General features: G+C 37.1%; 1 protein-coding gene and 1 pseudogene across 3 annotated transcripts in view; one reads left to right on the top strand and one right to left on the bottom strand.

Moving 5' to 3' along the window:
* KIF4A (kinesin family member 4A) overlaps positions 1–23743 on the top strand; it is a 129793-nt gene that overhangs the window by 2052 nt on the left and 103998 nt on the right. For all 3 annotated transcript variants that reach the window (XM_019956143.2, XM_070784779.1, XM_070784781.1), the window contains exons 4-7: positions 5690–5880; positions 7005–7097; positions 9581–9747; positions 10266–10360. In XM_019956143.2, the coding sequence (XP_019811702.2) occupies positions 5690–5880; positions 7005–7097; positions 9581–9747; positions 10266–10360 (546 nt within the window). The remainder of the gene's footprint in view (positions 1–5689; positions 5881–7004; positions 7098–9580; positions 9748–10265; positions 10361–23743) is intronic.
* Positions 2284–3379, bottom strand: LOC109554749 (zinc finger protein Pegasus-like; annotated as a pseudogene).

The raw sequence follows: 23743 nt of genomic DNA, 5'->3' as shown, positions 1-23743 counted from the left end.
TTCACCAGTTGTCCCAATAATGTCCTATATAGCAAAAGGATCTAGTTCAAAGTCATATGTTGTATTTAGTTGTACTGCCTCTGTAGTCTTCTTTATTATAAACTCATTTGGTCTTTTGACTTTCATGATCACGACAGTTTTGAAAATCACAGGCCAAGTTTGTAAATGATGTTTGTTTATGATTAGATTCAGATTGTATATCTTTAGCAGGAATATCGCAGAAGTGGTGCTGTATTCTTCTCATTGAATCCTACAGGACAGCACACAATTTTGATTTGTTCTATTACTACTGATGTTCTTTATGATCATTTAAGGTGGTATCTGTCAGATGTCTCCACTATAAAGTTAATCTTTTTTCTATCTATATATTTGGAAGACCATTATTTTATTCTAATTTTCTTCTAATTAACCATCCCTCCTTTCCTTTAGCCATTCCTAAAGAAAAATATGGCATCCAGACCCTGAATTATTCTGTTATCTTTCACGGAATGTACCTTCACAACTTCATAAGAATGTTAAAGTTCTACTTTTATATTCTGTTTCTTTTTTGAAAGTGTGGTGTTTTTTTTTTTTTGTTCATATATTAAAAAAGCAAGGCTTCATTCAAAATATGAATTACATAATTATAAAATTATTACATACTAAATAGTTATTCCAGCATTAAACTGATTTCTGGAATCCTTAAACAATGTAGTGTGTTTTGCAACCATACTCAAATTTTATGTTTTACATACAAAATATGTTCTTTACATCAAAGTACATATTAACAAAACTAAATTCTAGAAATCATATATCCTCTAAGACTACTTAATGAAAAGTCCTTAGTAAGGAATTAAAAAAAATAATACATCCATTTGATAAATATTTTTGTAGAACTTAAATGAAATTTATCTCTGGAATTATTTTTTTAGTAAATATACCCTTTGTCAAACAGTTCTGCAGATGAATGGCAAACACTTATTTCTAAAATGAAATGGCACTGGAAAATAGCTCGTGAAATTTCTTCAAAGTAAAAGTATATCCTTTACTTGAGTTTCAAGAAGTTGTAGCTACTTACTATATTAATAAAAATCTGAAATAAAATTATTCCCTGTTAATCCCTTTACAGTTTCTTAAAAAAAATTAGTGGAGATAAATTATCTACCAGCTTTAAAATCTAGTTATGTTCACTGAACAAAAATAAATTTGGTTTCAGAACATTGCCTGTTAACAGTGAAGTATTATAAATAGTCCATGTTAAGCTTTTCTCAACTCATTTCTATAAAATATTAAAAATAAAATGGGAGAAACATTCAATACTTAATGGAAGATACCAACATCTTTCCAATACAGAATTTAACTCACAAAAAATTTAAATAAAACCTTAAATGTTTTAAAAAATACAATACCAAAAAAGTTTCTAAGGTAGATTTGCTTCAAAAATGTTAGTGCGTTTAGGATTAACTAGCTTTCAAGCATTGATACCTTTGGAATACAACTGTATTCCAACTTTAATTCATAAGAATTTTAAAATTATACATTCTAGTTTATAGTTCTGAAAAAAATCTGAACTAAATTGCTCTTTCAAAACATCTTTAGTTGTCAGGAAAAAAAATATGTTGGTCACTAGTTAATAAACTGGTTTTAGCATGAGAGGTCCTCCTTTTTGTTTAATGAAAGTTTTCATTTTCTATTTTGTGGTATTGCTTTTATATGAAGAATAAGTAGAAAAAAATAGCCACAAAAGTGTCAAAATGACAGCATCCTGTTTCTGACAATATATACATACAAGGGCCAAGTTACACATTTGGAAGTGACTGCTGTAAAACTAATCTGAGCTGTAAGTGCTAAAAGCAACAGCAGAACAGACTGTAGACTTTAGATTCACAAGCCTCAGATTGACAAGAAGAGTTATATGGAGAAACTCCTTGATGCTGCTCTTTCAACAGTGCAGTGGAGATTAGATTAGGTATTAAACCACAAGAACTCATTCTAATGGCTTTGTAGCATTTGGAAGAGAGGGCAGAAGATACATTACCTTGGCACTTTAGGGTTTTTGTGGACACATACCACCAATATTTGCCTTTCACTTACTGTAAGTGTAAAAGTGCTTTTTAGTTAATACTTAATAGTTAAAATGTTTGCTTTAAGAAGCCAGTTAGTAACACTTCCAAGATTTGAATCAAATTTAAAAAATTCTGCAAAGTACACAGAAAGCAAGAGTTAGTAACAATATATATTATTGTTTGACCAAGCTGTCCTCAGAGTAAGCTAGTTATTACACAATATAAAAATGACAGCCTCCTATTCAAATTTATTTACTCTAGATGTATATAGCAGGGTGGGAGTTGGAGTGCTCGGTTGGCTGTTTCCCATGCTGGGACTACTCGTGTGGGCACTTGGTTCACTGCTTGGACCTCCCACTGGGCTGTAGTTCCTCTGACTGTGACGGCTGAGGTTCAGGGCTGGTAGGAAGAGGAACTCTAAGGGATACTTGCCAACATTACAAAAACTACTGCCTGGGTAGAGGGCTGCTGCATCAGAGAAAGGCTTCTTCTTGGTGCAGGGAACTACATCAGGGGGTGCGAGGTTTTGGTTTTCAAGTGGCAAACTGGACAATTGTCCTGCTAGAGTTGAGAGCTGGTTTAATGGGTTGTCAACCATGAGTTCTTGGGGGTCTCTTGGCAGGCCCCCTGTTGGTGTGGGTTTTGCCATACTTTCATAGAAGTCACTCTGGGTGTTTGGGATTTCATAGGTAAAATCATTAAGGTAGTCTGGCTCCTGAACCACTGTGGAAGGTGGGCTTAAGTTGATTAGTGCTCTTCTGCTATAGCTCAGATTGCTAATTTTCTTCTGTAAACCCCTGCACATTCTCTTGCTGCTTAAGGAAGACCTAGTACCTTTAACCTAATACCATTTTAGATTTGTGCTTTTGATGATGGGACAGGATGCTTCAGTCACTGCAGCAAAAGGAACACAATCCACATTTGTGTGGTTTTTCTCCTATATGGGAACACATATGGGCTTCCAGATGACGATCATAGGCAGATGCAAATGGGCATAAGTGACATCACTGAAGTTTCTCACCTGTGTGGATTTAAATGTGTTCAGTGAGCCAGGTGGTGCCTTTGCTGGCATAGTTGCAGTATCAACACTTGAGCTTTCCATGGGTCCTTTCAAACCCATTTACTAACATTCCTGAGTTTTCATCCAAGGAAACTTCAACAGATGGGGGATTGATTCCATTTTGATTACCATCTGTTCCAGCTCCCTGAAGAGCCTCTGCTTCTTTGTCCCCACTAACTGATCCAGAAATCATGTTGACATGATGAGTCTGCTGAGTCAGGAATTCCTGAAAATCTTTCATGAAGTCCAAAGGCTCTGGTTTCTTTTCACTCATCTTTGTTTTTGAGATACTTATATGGAGGTTACAGTTCGTTATACCTTTTCACCCCAAATCAGTTCCCCCCTTCTCTTGCCACTCCAACATTGATGAAATGTAGAGTAATTTAAATTTACTCTGGAGACACACCAAGGGACTCCAGAAGGCCATGGAGGGAATTTCAACTAAACTGAAAAGCCATACAAAGTTCACCTGACAGCCACACTGAGTAACCCTCACCACCTTGTTCAACGCTGCTGCTGTTATCATCAGTGTCTTTGTCACTGCTGCCGTCCTGTTTGTGTGTCTCCAGTTCCCTTACTTTCATATTCTTAACTTGGGAAACTATGGGAATTATAGTCTGTAGAGGCAATATAAAGTAGAAAGTGATTTCAATGTATATGTGTTTGGTTAATATTGCTCTCAGCTGCAAAGATAAAGCCAGTATTTTTCAGTCAGCTCAACAGCACCCTGAGTTTTTTGTAAAAAGTGCTGAGGCTTGATTTCCCCAGTTGTTAGTATATATACATATCTGTGATATTGTAGATGACTATGAAATGTTATTCTCTTGCCCAAGAGTCATGCCAGTTGATATTAGCAATCTATTACAGTGAAAATCTCAATGTAACATCTTAAGATCTTCCAGAACATCAAGGTCTTCATTTAGATGAGTCATTTCAGTTCAGTTGCTCAGTCGTGTCCGACTCTTTGCAACCCCATGAATCGCAGCATGCCAGGCCTCCCTGTCCATCACCAACTCCCGGAGTTCACAAAGACTCATGTCCATTGAGTCAGTGATGCCATCCAGCCATCTCATCCTCTGTCGTCCCCTTCTCCTCCTGCCTCCAATCCCTCCCAGCATCAGTCTTTTCCAATGAGTCAACTCTTTGCATGAGGTGGCCAAAGCATCGGAGTTTCAGCTTTAGCATCAGTCCTTCCGAAGAACACCCAGGACTGATCTCCTTTAGAATGGACTGGTTGGATCTCCTTGCAGTCCAAGGGACTCTCAGGATTGTCTTCTCCAACACCACAGTTCAAAAGCATCAATTATTCGGTGCTCAGCTTTCTTCACAGTCCAACTTTCACATCCATACATGACCACTGGAAAAACCATAGCCTTGACTAGATGGACCTTTGTTGGCAAAATAATGTCTCTGCTTTTGAATATACTATCTAGGTTGGTCATAACTTTCCTTCCAAGGAGTAAGCGTCTTTTAATTTCATGGCTGCAATCACCACCTGCAGTGATTTTGGAGCCCTAAAAAATAAAGGCTGACACTATTTCCACTGTTTCCCCATCTATTTCCCATGAAGTGATGGCACCAGATGCCACGATCTTCCTTTCCTGAATGTTGAGCTTTAAGCCAACTTTTTCACTCTGCTCTTTCACTTTCATCAACAGGCTTTTTAGTTCCTCTTCACTTTCTGCCATAAGGGTGGTGTCATCTGCATATCTGAGGTTATTGATATTTCTCCCAGCAGTCTTGATTCCAGCTTGTGCTTCTTCCAGCCCAGCGTTTCTCATGATGTACTCTGCATATAAGTTAAATAAGCAGGGTGACAATATACAGCCTTGATGTACTCCTTTTCCTATTTGGAACCAGTCTGTTGTTCCATGTCCAGTTCTAACTGTTGCTTCCTGACCTTGAGGTTTCTCAAGAGGCAGGTCAGGTGGTCTGATATTCCCATCTCTTTCAGAATTTTCCACAGTTTATTGTGATCTACACAGTCAAAGGCTTTGGCATAGTCAATAAAGCAGAAATAAGTTCTCTCAAAAAGGAAAAAAAAAACAAAGGACATACATCATATTGAATCATACTTAAATGATGACATTTCTGAGGAACCTGATAATAGGGTTCCAATGAAGACTTTGTTAATCAAAGAAATACATGTTGGAATCCCTTCTATCTATGCATTTTCTTTCTTTTTTTTTTTATCTATGCATTTTCTAAGACTTCCATTTAATTCCCATAATTTAGAATTGTTCAGGTAAAAGAAGAATTCTAAAACTCTGAATGGCTTTTAGACAGTGACTTGGTCAATATCATTATCTCAGTCATATCTTTTTAAGTGTTTTACTTCCTAGCTTTTAAGAGCTAGCAAGAGAAGCACACATGTGGGTTCGATATTTTTCTTCTTTGCCTGTTTGGAGTAATGCATAGTCATGGCACCCATATAATTGTTCCTTGTGTCTGACATTCCCAAGAGATCCTTGTGTTCAGAGAGCAGTCTCAGTTCTGCTACAAGTAATTACTGAAGGAAATGGAGGGTATTGATTGGATGAAAATATTTGAGCCATCACTACACATGTGACTTCTGTTTTGCCAGGATACAATGCAACCGTCCTGGCCTATGGGCAGACTGGCTCTGGAAAAACCTATTCGATGGGAGGTGCATATACTGCAGAGCAAGAAAATGAACCAACAGTTGGGGTCATTCCTAGGGTAATACAACTGCTCTTCAAAGAAATTGATAAAAAGAGTGACTTCGAATTTACTCTGAAAGTATCATACTTGGAGGTAAATTATTTATCTTTATTCTGAATTCAAATTTATCTTTGGGTAGAAAAATAAATGCAAATTGAATTTTTCCTGGTATGACTCAATAAATTGAATTTTTAGTAAATTGCATTTTAATAAATTGATAGAGAAAACTTACTGGCTCAGTTGGATCTGGCTCTCACCCAGTTCTTTCCTTGTTAGAATAGTCTGTTTAATCAGATTGTTAGAGAAGTTGGCATTCCCATATAAAAAGAAGATAGGAATACTTTGAGTTTGGCCTCTATTATTGATTCCCTGTAGAGTCTTTAGAAAAATATTTGATATCCCTTTACTGTTTTGAGGCTTGAGTGATCATGCTGCTACTCCATGAAGAATGTTTATAAAAATTGGTTGAAGTTTTGAGCTGTGTAAGTAATGATAGAGTGTTTATTCAACAGATATTTATTGAATACCTACTGTGTTACAGGCCCTGTTCTAGGTATTTGGGATATATCAGTGAACAAAACATAAAAGTCCCTGCCTTGGTGGATATTTTCATTCTAGTATATAGTAGTATACAAATAGACCGACCAATTACATCTAGCCCTCATGATACCAGAAACACATACCTAGAGAACTTACAACTTCGGATAATCTACCTGGTTGATTCCATAGCAGTGATGTCTTATCTTTAAGGAGCAGTAATTAAATGTATATAATTTAACTAACAAACATGGTGCTTACTATGAAATAGTACTTAAAGTTCTGGTTGTTGTTGAAATATTCGTTGCCATTCACCCTCCAATAAGGACCTATTACTTACATTTTAACAAAATCAGTGAAGGTGATGTTATGACCATCGAAGAACTGAATTTAGATACCCATGTAGCTCTTCATTATGTCTACTATTCCTAAGAAGCTCACTCTCAAGGTAGCAGTTTTAATTTTGTTACAAGTAATAAATGTGAATTTATTCTTATAAGTATCAATTATTACATTTAGGGTTAAAATCCTTTTCTTAATTATAAAAAATATGTTTGTTGCAAAAAAAATTTTTTTTATATAGAAAGTCAAAGAATTTTAGAAATCACTTGTGGTCCCACAACTCCTTGATTACCACTGTTGACATCTTGTTTTTACCACTTTGTTTTCAATAATGCCAGATTTACAATGAAGAAATCTTGGATCTTCTATGCCCATCTCGTGAGAAAGCCCCTCAAATAAATATACGGGAGGATCCTAAGGAAGGCATAAAGGTGTGTTTTTCTCTCACTTGATGTTATTTTCAAATGTTGGCCACTTCTAACTGTTCACACTCCCTTTATTTGCCACTGTGGTTTTAAATGACTGTTAGTACCTCAGTCTTTTAAGTTCTGTGTGAATTAGGTCCTAATTTCCTTTGTTAATCTAGAATTCCTATATGGAAACTCTTGTGGAGAAGGAAGTTTTACCACCTTCTTACCTCTTGCTGCTGCTGCTGCTAAGTTGCTTCAGTCGTGTCTGACTCTGTGCAATCCCATAGACGGCAGCCCACGAGGCTCCTCTGTCCCTGGGATTCTCCAGGCAAGAATACTGGAGTGGGTTGCCATTTCCTTCTCCATATTACCTCTTGAAGGAATGCTAATATCAATTAAATATTTATTGGCTATTTACAGAGTCCTGAGGCTGGGCTGTCCGGTATGGTAGTCACCAGCCACAAATGGCTATTTAAACTTAAATGAACTGCAATTGAATATAGTTTGAAATACAGTCTCTCAGTCATACCAGCCACATATCAAGTCCTCATGTGATTAGTGGCTACTGTATTAGATAGTACAGATATGGAACATGGTCATAGAAAATTCTGTTAGCCCTGTAAGAGACATTGTGCTAGATCTCTGTAAGGATATTTAGAAAGTAACATGATACAAAAATTTTGCGTTTACCATAGGAAGAAGAAATCAGTTATTTGAGAGGCTTCTGTCACATGGTATAGATGTAGGCTGAAGACCTGTAGCTGAACAAAGTTTGAGGCAAGGTTGGGAGTTCTGTATATGGGAGTGGGCCAAATCCAGAAGCCAGTGTTGAAAACAGGCAGAGTTTGGTTCTAGCAGCAGCTTGAGTGTTCAGGAGTTGGAGAATTTGAGGAGGGGAGTAGATAAGAATAGGGTAGTGCAGACTTAGGACAACTTGGTAAAATAATACCTTATGCATCTCCCTCTCCTCTCTGCACCGAAAGTTGAAATTTAGGCTGCAGGAGCCTGAGAGGCAGGTGCCTGTGCTTCTGAAATTTTTTTCCTTCTGAGCCATTAAGTCATTAGCCAGGCACTAAGGCAAAGCTTGAAGGATCAAACCTATTTTGAAAGCCTGATAAGCGTGGAATACAGGAAGACAATTTGCATGGTGGGGATAAGAAACCTGGGTAAGATGCATGCTATCACCAGAAAGAATGTTGGTACTTAGCCAGCTTTTGACTGACTAAGATCTTCTGTGTGTCTAAACTATACTAGAGCAGGAATTAAATCCCAAACACTATTTGAGGGGAAATTTGCAATACAGAGAAGTGTGAATTTCTGATTCAAATTGTGGTGGGTAAGGAAAAGTTTGTAAGTACTGTTCAGATGGCATGGATGGTAAGAAGTAAGTAAAGAAGTAAGGGCATTCTTGTAGTAAGGAATAGCTTAAAGCAGGAAAGCAGAAAATGTACTCATGGGGGTAGTAAGACTAGGTCAGTCTGTCTGGATTAAAGGATATGTCTTAGGAACTAACAGGAGCTATGTTAAGACCAGATTATGAAGCCAGACTAAAGAGCTTAGTTTCTATCTCTGTGAATAGTATATAAGCTACTTAATACTTCCTGTGGCTACTTTTATCAAGTTTTTATCTTATGTGTATATCTCTGACTAAGTTAGCTCCTGGGAGGTTAGGAGAATATCTTAAAATCTCTTTGTACTCTCATTATTTCACATGGGGCTTAGGAGTTTGGTGACATTTTAGGAAGCAGGATTTTCAGAAGGCTAAACAAGAATGGATTGAAAAGGAAAGACTAGGATGAGGGAGGAAAATTTGGGGAAATTGCCTTATTTTTCAGGCATGTGAAGTAATATGGGTCTGGATTAGACAGGTAGATATGGAAAGGAAAAGGAAGCAATGGATTCAAAAGAAGAATTATGGAGAGTTGGTGATAGATGAAATACGGAGGAAGAGGGGGAATTAAAGGCAAATCTGAAGTTTTGAGAATAGAGATCTAGAAATGAAGAAGTAGTGGAGAGAATCACTGTTGGTGGAAGGAAGATGAGTTTGGTTTTGAAATGTAGGACTAGAAATTAGGGCCACAGATGTTGATTTGGGAGTTATGGCATACTAAAACTGTAGCATATTAGGGCTAGAAGGGACTTCATTATCATCTAGTTCAATCTCCAGAGGCTCCAAGAGATTTTAACTTGTACAGCTTCTCCTGGGTAGATACAGTACCAAACCTAGGACCCTGTTTTCCTAATCCAGTGGAAATTGTATCATGCTATTTTCCCTAGTGAAAATGAAATATAAAATGGGCCCAAGATATAGGAAAGAACATAGGGCCACATGGAGGAGAAAGTAGCAAAGAGAACTACTACAGCTATTTGTGTTGCCCTTACTATTCTTAGGGCCAAAGCTTACCTTCACTTGAGGCTCCCTGGAAGGCACTTATCCATTGCTACCCTAAAATGATGAAGTATTTGAAGTTGAATTATAAGAGTTTTTTCTTTCTCTGAATTAGATTATGGGACTCACTGAGAAGACTGTTTTCATTGCTCTGGATACTGTTTCCTGTTTGGAGCAGGGCAACAACTGTAGGACTGTGGCCTCCACAGCTATGAACTCCCAGTCATCTCGATCTCATGCCATCTTCACAATCTCCATAGAGCAAAGAAAGAAAAGTGACAAGTAAGTTACAGTTTAAAGAGTTAAGATTTTTAATGTTAGTTCTACTAAAGTTGAATAATAGATTGCTTCTTGATTTGACAAATAATCAAACATCAGTACTCTGAGTACTAGTAATGAATCAATCCATTTAGACTGACTTGAAAGAAAATGAGAGCAGGAAGGTAAGCCTTGATACTCACCTGCCCTCAAAGTTGTGTACCGTTCTCACTTGCTGCTGCTGCTGCTAAGTCACTTCAGTCGTGTCCAACTCTGTGCGACCCCATAGACGGCAGCCCACCAGGCTCCGCCGTCCCTGGGATTCTCCAGGCAAGAACACTGGAGTGGGTTGCCATTTCCTTCTCCAGTGCATGAAAGTGAAAAGTGAAAGGGAAGTCGCTCAGTCATGTCTGACTCTTAGCGATCCCATGGACTGCAGCCCACCAGGCTCCTCCATCCCTGGGATTTTCCAAGCAAGAGTACTGGAGTGGGGTGTCGTTGCCTTCTCCACTGTTCTCACTTATGTCCTGTTATTTTCATAGGAATAGCAGCTTTCGCTCCAAGCTGCATCTCGTAGACCTTGCTGGATCAGAAAGACAGAAGAAAACCAAGGCTGAAGGGGATCGTCTAAAAGAGGGTGAGCGTAATTAAGGCCACAGTCATAGATAAAAACCTCTAATACTCTTACTGCGATTGTTGGTGTCTTGACTGGAATATTTCAGGTCACGTTCTAACAATACTGACAATTCAAGTTTGAGGCTGATTTCAGAAATAGCAAAAAACTGTTTCTTTCCCTTGCACTAATTTCCTAATTTAGGTATGAGATTTGGATCTGGTCCTTGGTTTGATTTCATCTGGCCCAGGCAAGTTTTAGTTTTTGTTTTGTTTTATCCCCAACCACTTATAATTAAAATCAGTATACTGATACTGTCATTCCAAGTATTCACTCTCCTTCCCCAGATGTTGTCACTTATAAACCTCATCAGCATGGTTTCCATATCTTCATTTAAATTGTTAGATATAAATGATAATGCTCCTAAGGCTAGAAGAACCCCATGGTGTATGCTATTAATATTAGAAACCTTCATCCAGCATGCTAGTGACCTGGTAATCTGCATGCTTTGGGAATGGTCTTTCAAGCAATTATTAATCTAGCTAACAAAAATTAACAACCAGCTCCCATTTCTCAATTTATACTTATTTATCTTTTATGTCATAAAAGATTTTGTCAAATGCCTTGCTAATATCCAGATATACTTTACCATATTTCTCATGGCTACCAGCTTACTAACAGTGCAAAAAATAAATAAGGATTAGCCTAAATCGACCATTTCTAAGTGAATTCAAGCTGGCTTCTAGTGCTTATTCTTCCATTTCTAGGTTCTTGCAAGCCATCCTTGTGATACTCCATCCCTGTAATAATCTAGAAGACTTACATCAAACTTACTGGTCTGTAATATATGGAAATTAACTTAACCTTTTTTTCCTGAAAATTGAAATTACATCTGCCCACTCTTCTGGAACATCCTTCTCCGTGATTCCTCAAATATCATTGACATAGCTTCATCATTCTTATTTGAAATTACTTGCAGTTCCCTCAGCTATAATTCATCTGGTCCAAGATATTTGAACTCTTATTAAAGTAGTTGAGTTCTCGCTTACTACTTTTTTACTCATATTGGGCTTCAGTTCCCTCTTGGGAACTGAGAAGGCAGAAACAGAAATAGTAATTGAGGAATTTTACCTCTTTGTCATTTATCATTATTATACTGCTGACACAGGGTAGAGACCTATTTCTTCCTCATTCAGCTTTTTGTTCTGAATATATTTAAAAGTGCCCTTTTTGTACTATGTTTGTACTTTTGAGATTTATCCTTCTTAAGACTATTTTTAAAGGTTCTTGTGGCTCCTTTATCTTTTTTTAGGTGTACAGTTCTGAGGGTTTTTTTTAAAACAGCTTTATTGAGATATAATTCACATGCCATAAAATTCACCCATTTAAACTGTACATTTCAACGAACTTTTGTATATTCAGAGTTGTGCAACCATCACCACAATCTACTTTTAGAACATTTTCATCACCCGCCGAAAGAAACTCATACCCATTAGCAGTCACTCCCCATCCACACCCCCTTCTCTAGCCCTAGGCAACCACTAACCTATATTCCATATAAATGGAATCACATAATTTCTGGTCTTTTGTGACTGTCTTATTTCACTTAACATAAGGTTTTCAAGGATCATCCATGTTACAGCATGTATCATTACTTCATTCCCTTTTATTGCTGAATCATATTCCATTATACAGATATACAACATTTTGTTTGTCCATTCGTCGGTTGTATCCAATTTGACTATTTTGAATATTGCTCTGTGAACATCTATGTATAATTTTTTATGAGGACAAATGTTTTAATTTCTCTTTAGGTATAACCTAGGAGTGTTATCCCTGGGTCATATGATAGCTGTTTATATTTAAAATATTAACATGGGATGAATATACCATAAAACTCACTTTTTTAAAATGTATAATTCAGTGACTTTTTTAGTATATTCACAAGGTTGTACAACCATCACTACAATAAATTTTAGAATATTTCATCATCCTCAAAAGAAACCCACACCCATTAGTAGTCACTCATTTTTTTCCACTGTCTACCTCTCCCTAGCCCATCTCCAGACAATGACTAATCTTTCTGTCTTTATGGATTTGCCTATTCCGGACATTTCATATAAATGTAATCATACAATATGTGAGCTTTTGTGACGGGTTTCTTTCATTAACATCTTTGCTTTGTTCATTCCTGTTATAGCAGGTATCAGTACTTCCTTCCTTTTATTGCCAAACAGTATTCTACCACATGAATATATTAAGTTTTTATTTATCCATTAATTTGTTGATGGACATTGGGATTGTTTCCACTTTTGGTTATTATGAATAATGCTGCTGTGAGCACTGGTGTACAGGTTTTCCTGTGGATATATGTTTTCATTTCTCTTGGGTATATACCTAAGTGGAATTGCTCAAATGATAATTCTATATTTAACTTTTGAAGAACTGCCAGACTGTTTTTCATAGCAACTGTACCACGAGAAGGCAATGGCACCCCACTCCAGTACTCTTGCCTGGAAAATCCCATGGATGGAGGAGCCTGGTAGGCTGCAGTCCATGAGGTCACTAAGAGTCAGACATGACTAAGCGACTTCACTTTCACTTTTCACTTTCATGCATGGGAGAAGGAAATGGAAACACACTCCAGTATTCTTGCCTGGAGAATCCCAGGGACCAGGGAGCCTGGTGGGCTGCCGTCTATGGGGTCGCACGGAGTTGGACACGACTGAAGCGACTTAGCAGCAGCAGCAGCCCATTATCAGTTACATGCTTTGCAAATGTTTTCTTCCATTCTTTGGGTTGCTTTTTCAGTTTTTTGAAAGTGTCCTTTGAAGCACGCATTTAAGATTTTTTTGATGAATTCCTTTCATTTGTTTTTTTCTCTTATTTCTTGAGTTTGATGTCATATCTAAAAAATCGTTGCCTAATCCAAGGTCACAAAGATTTATATCTCTATTTTCTTCTAAGAGTTTTGTAGTTTTAGATGTTAAATATAGATCTGAGATTCATTTTGAGTTAAATATTTTTAAAGATTTATTATTTATTTATTTTTGGCTGCACTGGGTTTTCATTGCTGTGCATGGGCTTTCTCTTGTTGCAGCGAGCAGGGGATCCTCTTTGTTGCAGTGCACAGGCTTCTCATTTTGGTGGCTTCTCTTGTTGCGGAGTGTAGGCTCTAGGGGTGCTGGCTTCAGTAGGTGCAGTGCATGGGCTCAGTAGTTGTGGCTCTCAGAAGTACAGAGTCAGTAGTGCGGCACAGGGGCTTAGTTGCTCTGTGGCATGTAGGATCTTCCCGGGCCAGGGATTGAATCCATGTCCCCTGCATTAGCAGGCAGATTCTTAACCACTAGGCAGCCAGGGAAACCTTTGAGTTAACTTTTATATATGGTATAAAGTGGCAGTCCAAACTTTTATCTTTTGCATGATGTAGACATTCAGTTATCCCAGCATCATTTGTTGAAAAGGCTATTCTTTACCCATTGAATTGTCTTGGCATCCTTGTCAAGGAATAGTTGGAATCTAAGTTCTATTCCATTGATCTATATATATAGATATATCCTTATGCCATTACTACACTGCCCTGATTACTGTAGCTTTGTAATAAGTTTTGAAATTGAGAAGTGTGAGGGCTCTACCTTTGTTCTTTTTCAAGATTGTTTAGGCTATTCTGTGTCCTTTGAATTTTCATATGAATGTTAGAGTCAGCTTGTCATATTCTGCAAAGAAGTCAGCTGGGATTTTTACAAGGCTTGTGTTGACTCTGTAGATCAATATAAGTATTGGTGTCTTTCAGTTTTTTCAAGTATTTCAATTCATAAACATCAGATGTCTTTCCATTTATTTAGGTCTTATTTAATATCTTTCAATAGTTATTTTTTTAATTTTCAGAGTACAAGTTTACACTACTTTTGTTAAATTTATTCCTGAATATTTTGTTCTTTTCAATGCAATGCTTTTGTAAATGGAATTGTTTTTACTTAATTTCATTTTCAAATTATTTATTGAGCTTTTATATTGATCTTGTGTGTGCAAGCTTGCTAAACTTGTTATTTCTAATAGTTTTTTAATGGAGTCTCTAGGATTTCTATTTACAAAGTCATGTCATGTGTTAACAGAGATAGTTTTACTTCTTTCTGGTCTGGATACCTTTATTTCCTTTTCTTACTTGATTCTCCTGGCTAGAACCTTCAGTACAGTGTTGAATAGAAATAATGTAAGTGGATGTTGTTGTCCTGTTCCTGATCTTAGGGGAAAAGCATTCAGTCTTTTGCTGTTAAGACTGATGTTAGCTGCGGATTTTTCATAGATTCCCCCTAGCAAGTTGAAATTCCTTTCTATACCTAGTTTGTTGAGTGTTTTAATCATGAATTTGTCAAATGTTTTTTTTTCATCATCTATTGACATGATCACATTTTTTTCTGTTCTGTCAACATGGTATATTGCATTAATTGATTTTTGAGTGCTGAACCATCTTGTACTCCTTAAATAAATCTTATTGTTTTTATACCTTTCGTGACTTTACTGGACTAATTCTATAATTCCCTGAGGTTTGTGGTCACAGAAGTGTATGCTCAGTTACTTTAGTAGTTAGCTAATGATTGGTCATACATGCAAGTGTGCATGCTAAGTTGCATCAGTCATGTCCAACTCTTTGTAATGCTACGGACTGTAGCCTCCCAGGCTCCTCTGTCCATGGTATTCTCTAGGCAAGAATCCCCCCTCCTCCAGGGGATCTTCCAGACCCAGGGACCGAACCTGCATCTCTTACATCTCTGCATTGGCAGGCAGGTTCTTTACCGCTAGTGCCTCTTGGGAAGCCCAATGATTGGTCTCATTTCCTTCAATGCCTTGAGCCTATAACTCTCTTCCAGCATTTTCCTAGGGCTCTGAGTTTGTGTTGGGGCTTACTTTCAATGCCCAGGTGCTTTACAACTCTGTCTTAATTTTTACTTCTTGAGCAGAGCCTCAAAGTCAGCCAGAAGTATAAAATGAGGGCCTTTTAGGTCTTTCCTGAGCATGCATACAGCTTTCTAGCTCTCCAGCAATATATCAGAGCTTTTTAAAAGTCCCCAGTGGGCATTTCACTCCCAAGATCTTCCTTTTAAGTTTTCGGCCAGGCTCTTGTTTGACCATGGCTTATTAAGTCTGGTGTGTATCATCACCAGATATTTTTATATGCATGTATATGCATGGGCTGCCCTTGTGGCTCAGCATTAAAAGAATTCACCTGCAGTGCAGGAGAAGCAGGTTCGATCCATGGATTGAGAAGATCCCCTGGAGAAGAAAATGGCAACCCACTCCAGTATTCTTACCTGGGGAATCCCACAGACAGAGGAACCTGGTGGGCTACAATCAATGGAATCACAAACAATCAGACATGACCTAGCAACCAAACAACAACAATATATATATATAAATGCACATTTAGTAATACATATGCTATATGCCTTTTAAAATTTTGGCATTGCTAAATTAATTTCCTTTTAATTACACAAGTAGTGTGTGTGCATGCTAAGTTGCTTCCGTCATGTCCGACTCTTTGCAACCCAATGGACTGTAGCCCACCAGGCTCCTCTGTCCATGGGATTCTCCAGGCAAGAATACTGGAGTGGGTTGCCATGCCCTTCTCCAGGGGATCTTCCTGACTCAGGAATCGAACCCATGTCTCTTATGTCTCCTGCATTGACAGGTGGGTTCTTTACCACTAGCGCCACCTGGGAAGCCCCAAAGTTCATGAATCAACAAGTAGTAAGTGAGTGAGTAAGTAAGTAAGTGAAGTTGCTCAGTTGTGTCCGACTCTTTGCAACCCCATGGACTGTAGCCCACCAGGCTTCTCCATGGGATTCTCCAGGCAAGAATCCTGGAGTGGGTTGCCATATCCTTCTCCAGGGGATCTTCCCGACCCAGGGATTGAACCCGGATCTCCCATAGGCAGACACTTTAACCTCTGAGCCACCTGGGAAGCCCAGTATACAAACATAAGCAATATGGATGAAGATAAAATCCCCCTTGATTTACCATCTAATTCTAATCTAGAGGTAATTACTTTTACCTGCCTGGGGGGTAGCATTCAAGATTTTTTTCTGTGTATATACTTTTATTGGTGTTTCCTGTTGTTTTTAAAGATAAATGCTATCATATTGCATATATTAGGGGTTTCCTCGATGGCTCAGGAATAAAGAATCTGTCTGCAGTGCAGGAGCCACAGGAGACATGGGTTCAATCCCTGGGTCGGGAAGGTCCCTGGGTCAGGAAGGTCCCTGGAGGAGGGCATGGCAACCCACTCCAGTATTCTTGTCTGAAGAATCCCATGGACAGAGGAGCCTGGCAGACTATAGTCCATAGGATCGCAAAGAGTAGGACACAACTGAAGCAACTTAGCACGCATGCATACATGCAGAGCATATATTGTTTTTCAGCTTGCTCTTGTCTCTGCAATATATGTTTGAACTCTGTTTGTGAAGTGTTAGTTGCCCAGTCGTGTCCGACTCTTTGTGACCCCATGGACTGTAGTCTGCCAGGCTTCTCTGTCCATGGGATTTCCCAAGCAAGAATACTGGAGTGGGTAGCCATTCCCTTCTCCAGGGGATCTTCCCAACTCAGAACTCTTTTATCAGTTTATAAGTCTACCTCATTTTTACAACTATCCAGGATTCCAGAGTATACTAAGTTCACTTTAACTATTCCTGTTTTTTTTTTATTTTTTTTTAACTATTCCTGTTTTTTTTTAGCTTTCTTTTTTTTTTTTAATTTTATTTTATTTTTAAACTTTACATAATTGTATTAGTTTTGCCAAATATCAAAATGAATCCATCACAACTATTCCTGTTTTGATTGACATTTAGGTTGTTCAATTCTTGACTATGGCAAAATGATGCCTCAGTCAACAGCCTTGTGCATGATACACACATGAGAGTGTCCCCTAGGCTATGTACCTGGAAGAGGAATTGCTAATTTGAAGTGTATACATTTCAGGTTTTTAAATACTACTAAATATTGTCCTCCAAAATGTCTGTCTCAGTATGCACATCACCTGCAATCTATGAGATTATGTTTCCCTCTACTGCTGACAATCTGAGTATTATTGATCTTTTTCATTTGTGCCTATCTTGAACATTGCATGTTATTTTTTAAAACTTTTGTTTCTCCAGTTATTTATGAAATTTAGCATCTTTTCATGTTTATTCCATTTCTCTTTCTACTTTTATGAATTGCCTGCTCATTCCTTTGTTCTGTTTTCTATCAGGTTGAATTTTTCTGGTCGACTTTAGGAGTTGTTTCTATATTCTACATATTAAACCTTGTTACATATATTGCATATATTTTTCTCAGTCTCATTTTTTAACTTGGTTAATCTTATTAATTCATTTATTCAGGTGTGCTGGATCGTACTTGCAGCACACGGGATCTTTAGCTGTGCCATGAGAATTCTTAGCTGTGGCATGTAAGATCTAGTTCTCTGACCAGGCCCCCTGCCTTGGAAGCTCGGAGTCTTAAGCTACTGTACCACCAGGGAAGTCCCTAACTTTGTTAATCTTTTGATTCATTTCTTATGTGTGTATTTCTTCTATATAGTTTTTTTCTTGAGGTAAAATTTATGTGCAATAAAATGCACATATTTAAAATGCTAAGTTTCTTGAGTTTTGATAGTCATATGCACTCATGCAACTACTACCCCAAACATGATAAAAAACATTTCCATCTCCCCTAGAAAATTCTTTTGTGCCTCTTTCCAGTCAATTCACCCTTCCCATATTCCACTTTAAGAAACCACTTTTCTGACTTCTAGCACCAGATTAATTTTATGTGTTCTTAGACATCATATAAATGGAATCATTAGTTTTTCATGTGTTTGGCTTTTGCTCAACAGAAGATTTTTGGGACAGATTTTTTTCATGTTCTTTCTTTGATTAATAATGTGTTCCTTTGTACTGCTGAGTAGTATTCCATTATATGATTATAATAGTACTTGTTCTTCCATTTTCCTATTGATAGAAATTAGGTTTTTATTATATATATATACAGTTTTTAGCTATTATGAATAAGACTGCCCTGAACGTTCATGTACAGGTCTTTTTGTTAACATACATTTTCATTTCTCTAGGAGTGGAAGAGGTAGATATATGCTTAATTTTGAGTGCCAAACAATTCTGTAATATGGTTTGTACTGTTTTATACTCCAGCAATATTATGAAAGTTCCAGCTTATCACAGCTTCATAAATAAAGATATTGTCTTAGAAATTCTAGTGGGTGTCAAATACATATCATCATAGTGTTTTTTGTTTTGTTTTGTTTTTTTAACCACACTGTGCAGCTTATGGGATCTTAGTTTCCAAACCAGGGACTGAACCTGGGCCATGGCAGTGAAAGTGTCATGTCCTAACCACTGGCCCACCAGGGAATCCCCCCCATAATTTTTTTTTTAATTTTATTGAAATATAGTTGATTTACAATATTGTGTTAATTTCTGCTGTACAGCAAAGTGACTCAGTTTATACATATTCATATTCTTTTCCATTATGGTTTATCATAGGATATTGAATATGGTTCCCTGTGTTATACAGTAGGACCTTGTTGTTTATCCATCCTATATATAATAGTTTGCATTTATTAATCACAAACTCCCAATTCTTCCATCCCCTACTCCCTCCTCTTGCTTGGCAGCCACAAATCTGTTCTCTGTGCCTGTCAGTCTGTTTCTGTTTCATAGGTGTGTTCATTTGTGTCATATTTTAGATTCCACGTATAAGTGATACCATATGGTTATTTGCCTTTTTTCTTTCTGACTTACTTCACTTGGTCATCTCATCATTGTTTTAATTTGCATTTCCAAGATGATAGTGTTGAGCCCCTTTTCACGTACTTATTGTCTATTCATATATCTTTTTTGGGGGGTGTATCCAAGTATTTTGCCTATTTTTTTTTAAATTGTGTTATCATCTTTTTATTGATGATTTGCAATTCTTTATATATTCTGAATTCAATCATCAGATATGTATATTTCAAATATTTTTTCCAGTATGTGGCTTGTATATCTTTTTAGTGATGTCTTTTGTTAAATAAGAATTTTAATAATTTTTTATTGAAGTATAATTGATTTATAATGTGTTAATTTCTGCTGTACAGCAAAGTGATTCAATTATATATATGTATACATTCTTTTTTATATTCTTTTCTATTATGGTTTATCACAGAATATTGAATATAGTTCCCCGTGCTATAGAGTAGGACCTTGTTGTCTGTCTATTCTATATATACTACTTTACATCTGCTAGAACCAAACTAGATGGAGAAACAATGGCTGACTTTCTTTTGGGGGGGGCTCCAAAATCACCGCAGATGTGACTGCAGCCATGAAATTAATAGACGCTTACTCCTTGGAAGGAAAGTTATGACCAACCTAGACAGCATAATAAAAAACAGAGACATTACTTTGCCAACAAAGGTCCATCTAGTTAAGGCTGTGGGTTTTCCAGTAGTCATGTATGGATGTGACAGTTGGACTATAAAGAAAGCTGAGCACTGAAGAATTGATGCTTTTGAACTGTGATGTTGGAGAAGACTCTTAAGAGTCCCTTGGACTGCAAGGAAATCCAACCAGTCCATTCTAAAGGAAATCAGTCCTGAATATTCATTAGAAGTACTGATGTTGAAGCTGAAACTCCAATACTTTGGCCACTGATGCGAAGAACTGACTCATTGGGAAAGACCCTGATGCTGGGAAAGATTGAAGGTGGGAGGAGAAGGGGACGACAGAGGATGAGATGGTTGGATGGCATCACCGACTCAATGGACATGAGTCTGAGTGAACTCCGGGAGTTAATGATGGACAGGGAGGCCTGGTGTGCTGCAGTCCATGGGGTCGCAAAGAGTCGGACATGACTGAGCATCTGAACTGAACTAAACTGAGAACCAAGCTCCCCTTCCATCCCTCCTCCATCCCCCTCCCCATTGGCAACCACAAGTCCGTTCTCTGTCTGTGAGTCTGTTTTGTAGAAAAGTTCATTTGTGTCATAGTTCAGATTCCACATATAAATGATTCATATGGTTATTTGTCTTTCTGACTTGCTTCACTTAGTATGATAATCTCTGGGTTTATCCATGTTGCTGCAAATGGCATTATTTCATTCTTTTTTATGACTGAGTAGTATTCAGTTGTGTGTATGTACCACATCTTCTTTATCCATTCATCTATCATTGAACATCTAGGTTGTTTCCACATATTGGCTATTGTGAATAGTGCTGCTATGAATGTAGGGGTGCATGTATCATTTTGAATGACAGTTTTGTCTGGATATATGTCTAGGAGTGGGATTGCTGGATGATAAGGCAACTCTATTTTTAGTTGTGTGAGGAACCTATATACTATTTTCATAGTGACTGTACCAACTTAAATTTCTACCAACAGTGCAAGAGGGTTCCCTTTTCTCCACACCCTCTCCAGCATTTATTATTTGTAGACTTTTAATGATGATCATCCTGACTGGTGTGAGGTGGTATGTCACTGTAGTTTTTATTTGCACAAAAACTTTAATTTTGACAAAGTTTAGTTTTATCAAGTTTTGTTTTCTTTAATGCTTAGAGCTGTTGGTATCTTGTCCAAGAAATCTTTGTATACCCAAAGTGATGAAGATAATTTCCAAAGTTTTCTACTTGAAGCTTTATAGTTTTAGCTTTTACATTAGTTGTATAATCTATTTTGAGTTAGTTTTTGGTTATAAACTGAGATGTGGGTTGAAAATCATCCTCTACCCACCATGAATATCCAGTTCTTCTAGCACCATTTATTAAAAAGAAACTCCTTTACTCCTTTTTTGACTTAGTATCTGAGTGTATTGAGTTGACCAATATAATGTGTGGATCTATTTCTGGCCACTATTCTGCCCTATTAGTGAATTTGTTTATTCTTAAACCTTGTATTGAATCTAGTTTGTAGTATGTTTTAATCTCTGGGAGGACAAGTTTCCCCTCACTTTTCTTTTATCAGAACTGTTTTGATTATTTTATTTCCAGGTGAATTTTAGAATCAAATTGTCAGGTTCTATGAAAAATCTTTTTGGGATTTTTATTGAGAACCAAATTTAATTTGTAGATTAAGTATGATTGAGCCTACCCATCCATGACTATGATGTCTCCACATTTATTCAAGTCTTCTTTTATGTCTTTCAGTAAGATTTGTAGTTTTCTTAATGTAATTATTACACCACAGATCTTGGTAGGCTTATTCTGGAATTTTATAGTTTTTGTTGCTATTTTGAATACCTCTTTTTCTATTTTATTTTCTAGTCGTGTTTATGAAAAGTATTCATTTTAAAATTTCCATCTTATATCTAACCACATTGCTGAGTTGCCTTCTTAGTTTCTTGTAATTTGTCAGTTATGTTTCTTGGATTTCCTAGGTAGATATTCACATTATTTTCAAATACATACTTTGGCCTCTTCCTTTCCAATATATATTTTTTTCATGTCTTTTTTCAGTATAAGGTTGAATAGTACCAATGATGGTAACCATTCTCATCTTTTTTTCCTTTTTTTGCTCTAACCAGAATGTTGCTAGCGTTTTACCTTTATCTACTGGCAGATAGCCTTTATCAAGTTAAGGAAGTGACCTGTGAGTCCTGGTTTAACAATTACATATTTTTAAAATAAGAAATGAGTATTAGATTTTATCATTGACTGGGAATTAATGAACATTTAGTATTTTCTTTTATAAATTATTGATAGAATAAATTAAAAAAATAAATTTTCTGTCATTGAATCATACCCAGTTGATCATGATAAATTACTTTCTGTACATTGCAGGATTTCATGAACTAGTGTCCAATTTAGGACATTTACATGTCTGTTCCTATGAGAGAGTAGTCTATAACTTTTTTTAAAAGTATGTATATCTTGAGCCAATTTTGGTAATTTATATTTTCTTAGAAAATTATTTTGTCTGGAATGTCAAGTTTATTGATATAATACTGCATGCAGATTTACTGTTTTTAATCTATTCTGTAATTGTGTCTCGCCTTTCAGTTCATTTGCTTACATATCTTTACTATTTTTTTCCTATCATTATTTGACATATTTGTATTTAACTGTACTTTTTCTCCTATTTAACTTTTTACTCTCAATTAATGACTTCCTCCAGGTTATTTTATTTTCTTTAGATATATGCTTTTTATGGGGCTTCCCAGGTGGCTTAGTGGGTAAAGAATCCACCTGCAATTCAGGAGATGGAGGAGGCACAGGTTCAGCCCCTGGTTTGGGAAATCCCCTGGAGGAGGGCATGGCAACCACTCCAGTATTCCTGCCTGGAGAATGCCATGGACAGAGGAGCCTGGCAGGCTACAGTCCGTAGGGTCGCAAAGAGTTGGACACAACTGAAGTGACTGAGCATGCACACATGCATGCTTTTTATGGCTTCCTGAGTTGAAAGCTTAACTCTCTTTTCCTTTTCTTTTTTAAAAAGCTTTTTCCCATTCTGAAGGCTGTCTTTTCACTTTGCTTATGGTTTCCTTCGTTGTGCAAAAGCTTTTAAGTTTAATTAGGTCCCATTTGTTTATTTTTGCTTTTATTTCCATTACTCTGGGAGGTGGGTCATAGAGGATCCTGCTCAGAATGGGAGAAAATAATAGCAAGCTAAGCAACTGACAAAGTAATCTCAAAAATATACAAGCAGCTCCTGCAGCTCAATTCCAGAAAAATAAATGACCCAATCAAAAAATGGGCCAAAGAACTAAACAGACATTTCTTCAAAGAAGATATACAGATGGCTCACAAACACTGGAAAAGATGCTCAACATCACTCATTATCAGAGAAATGCACATCAAAACCACAATAGGTACCATCTCATGCCAGTCAGAATGGTTGCTATCAAAAGTTGACAAACAATAAATGCTGGAGAGGGTGTGGAGAAAAAGGAACCCTCTTACACTAGTACAGCAAACTAGTACAGCCACTATGGAGAACAGTGTGGAGATTCCTTAAAAAACTGGAAATAGAACTGCCTTATGACCCAGCAATCCCACTGCTGGGCATACACACCGAGGAAACCAGAATTGAAAGAGACATATGTACCCCAATGTTCATTGCAGCACTGTTTACAATAGCCAGGACATGGAAGCAACCTAGATGCCCATCTGCAGATGAATGGATAAGAAAGCTGTGGTACATATACACAGTGGAATATTACTCGGCCATTAAAAAGAATACATTTGAATCAGTTCTAATGAGGTGGATGAACTGGAGCCAGTTATACAGAGTGAAGTAAGTCAGAAAGAAAAACACCAATACTGTATACTAACACATATATATATGGAATTTAGAAAGATGGTAGCGATGACTCTATATGCGAGACAGCAAAAGAGACACAGATGTAAAGAACAGTCTTTTGGACTCTGTGGGAGAAGGTGAGGGT

This window comes from Bos indicus, chromosome X, assembly GCF_029378745.1.
Source record: "Bos indicus isolate NIAB-ARS_2022 breed Sahiwal x Tharparkar chromosome X, NIAB-ARS_B.indTharparkar_mat_pri_1.0, whole genome shotgun sequence".
NCBI classification, from domain to species: Eukaryota; Metazoa; Chordata; class Mammalia; order Artiodactyla; family Bovidae; genus Bos; species Bos indicus.
This window is presented reverse-complemented; position numbering and strand designations above follow the sequence as displayed.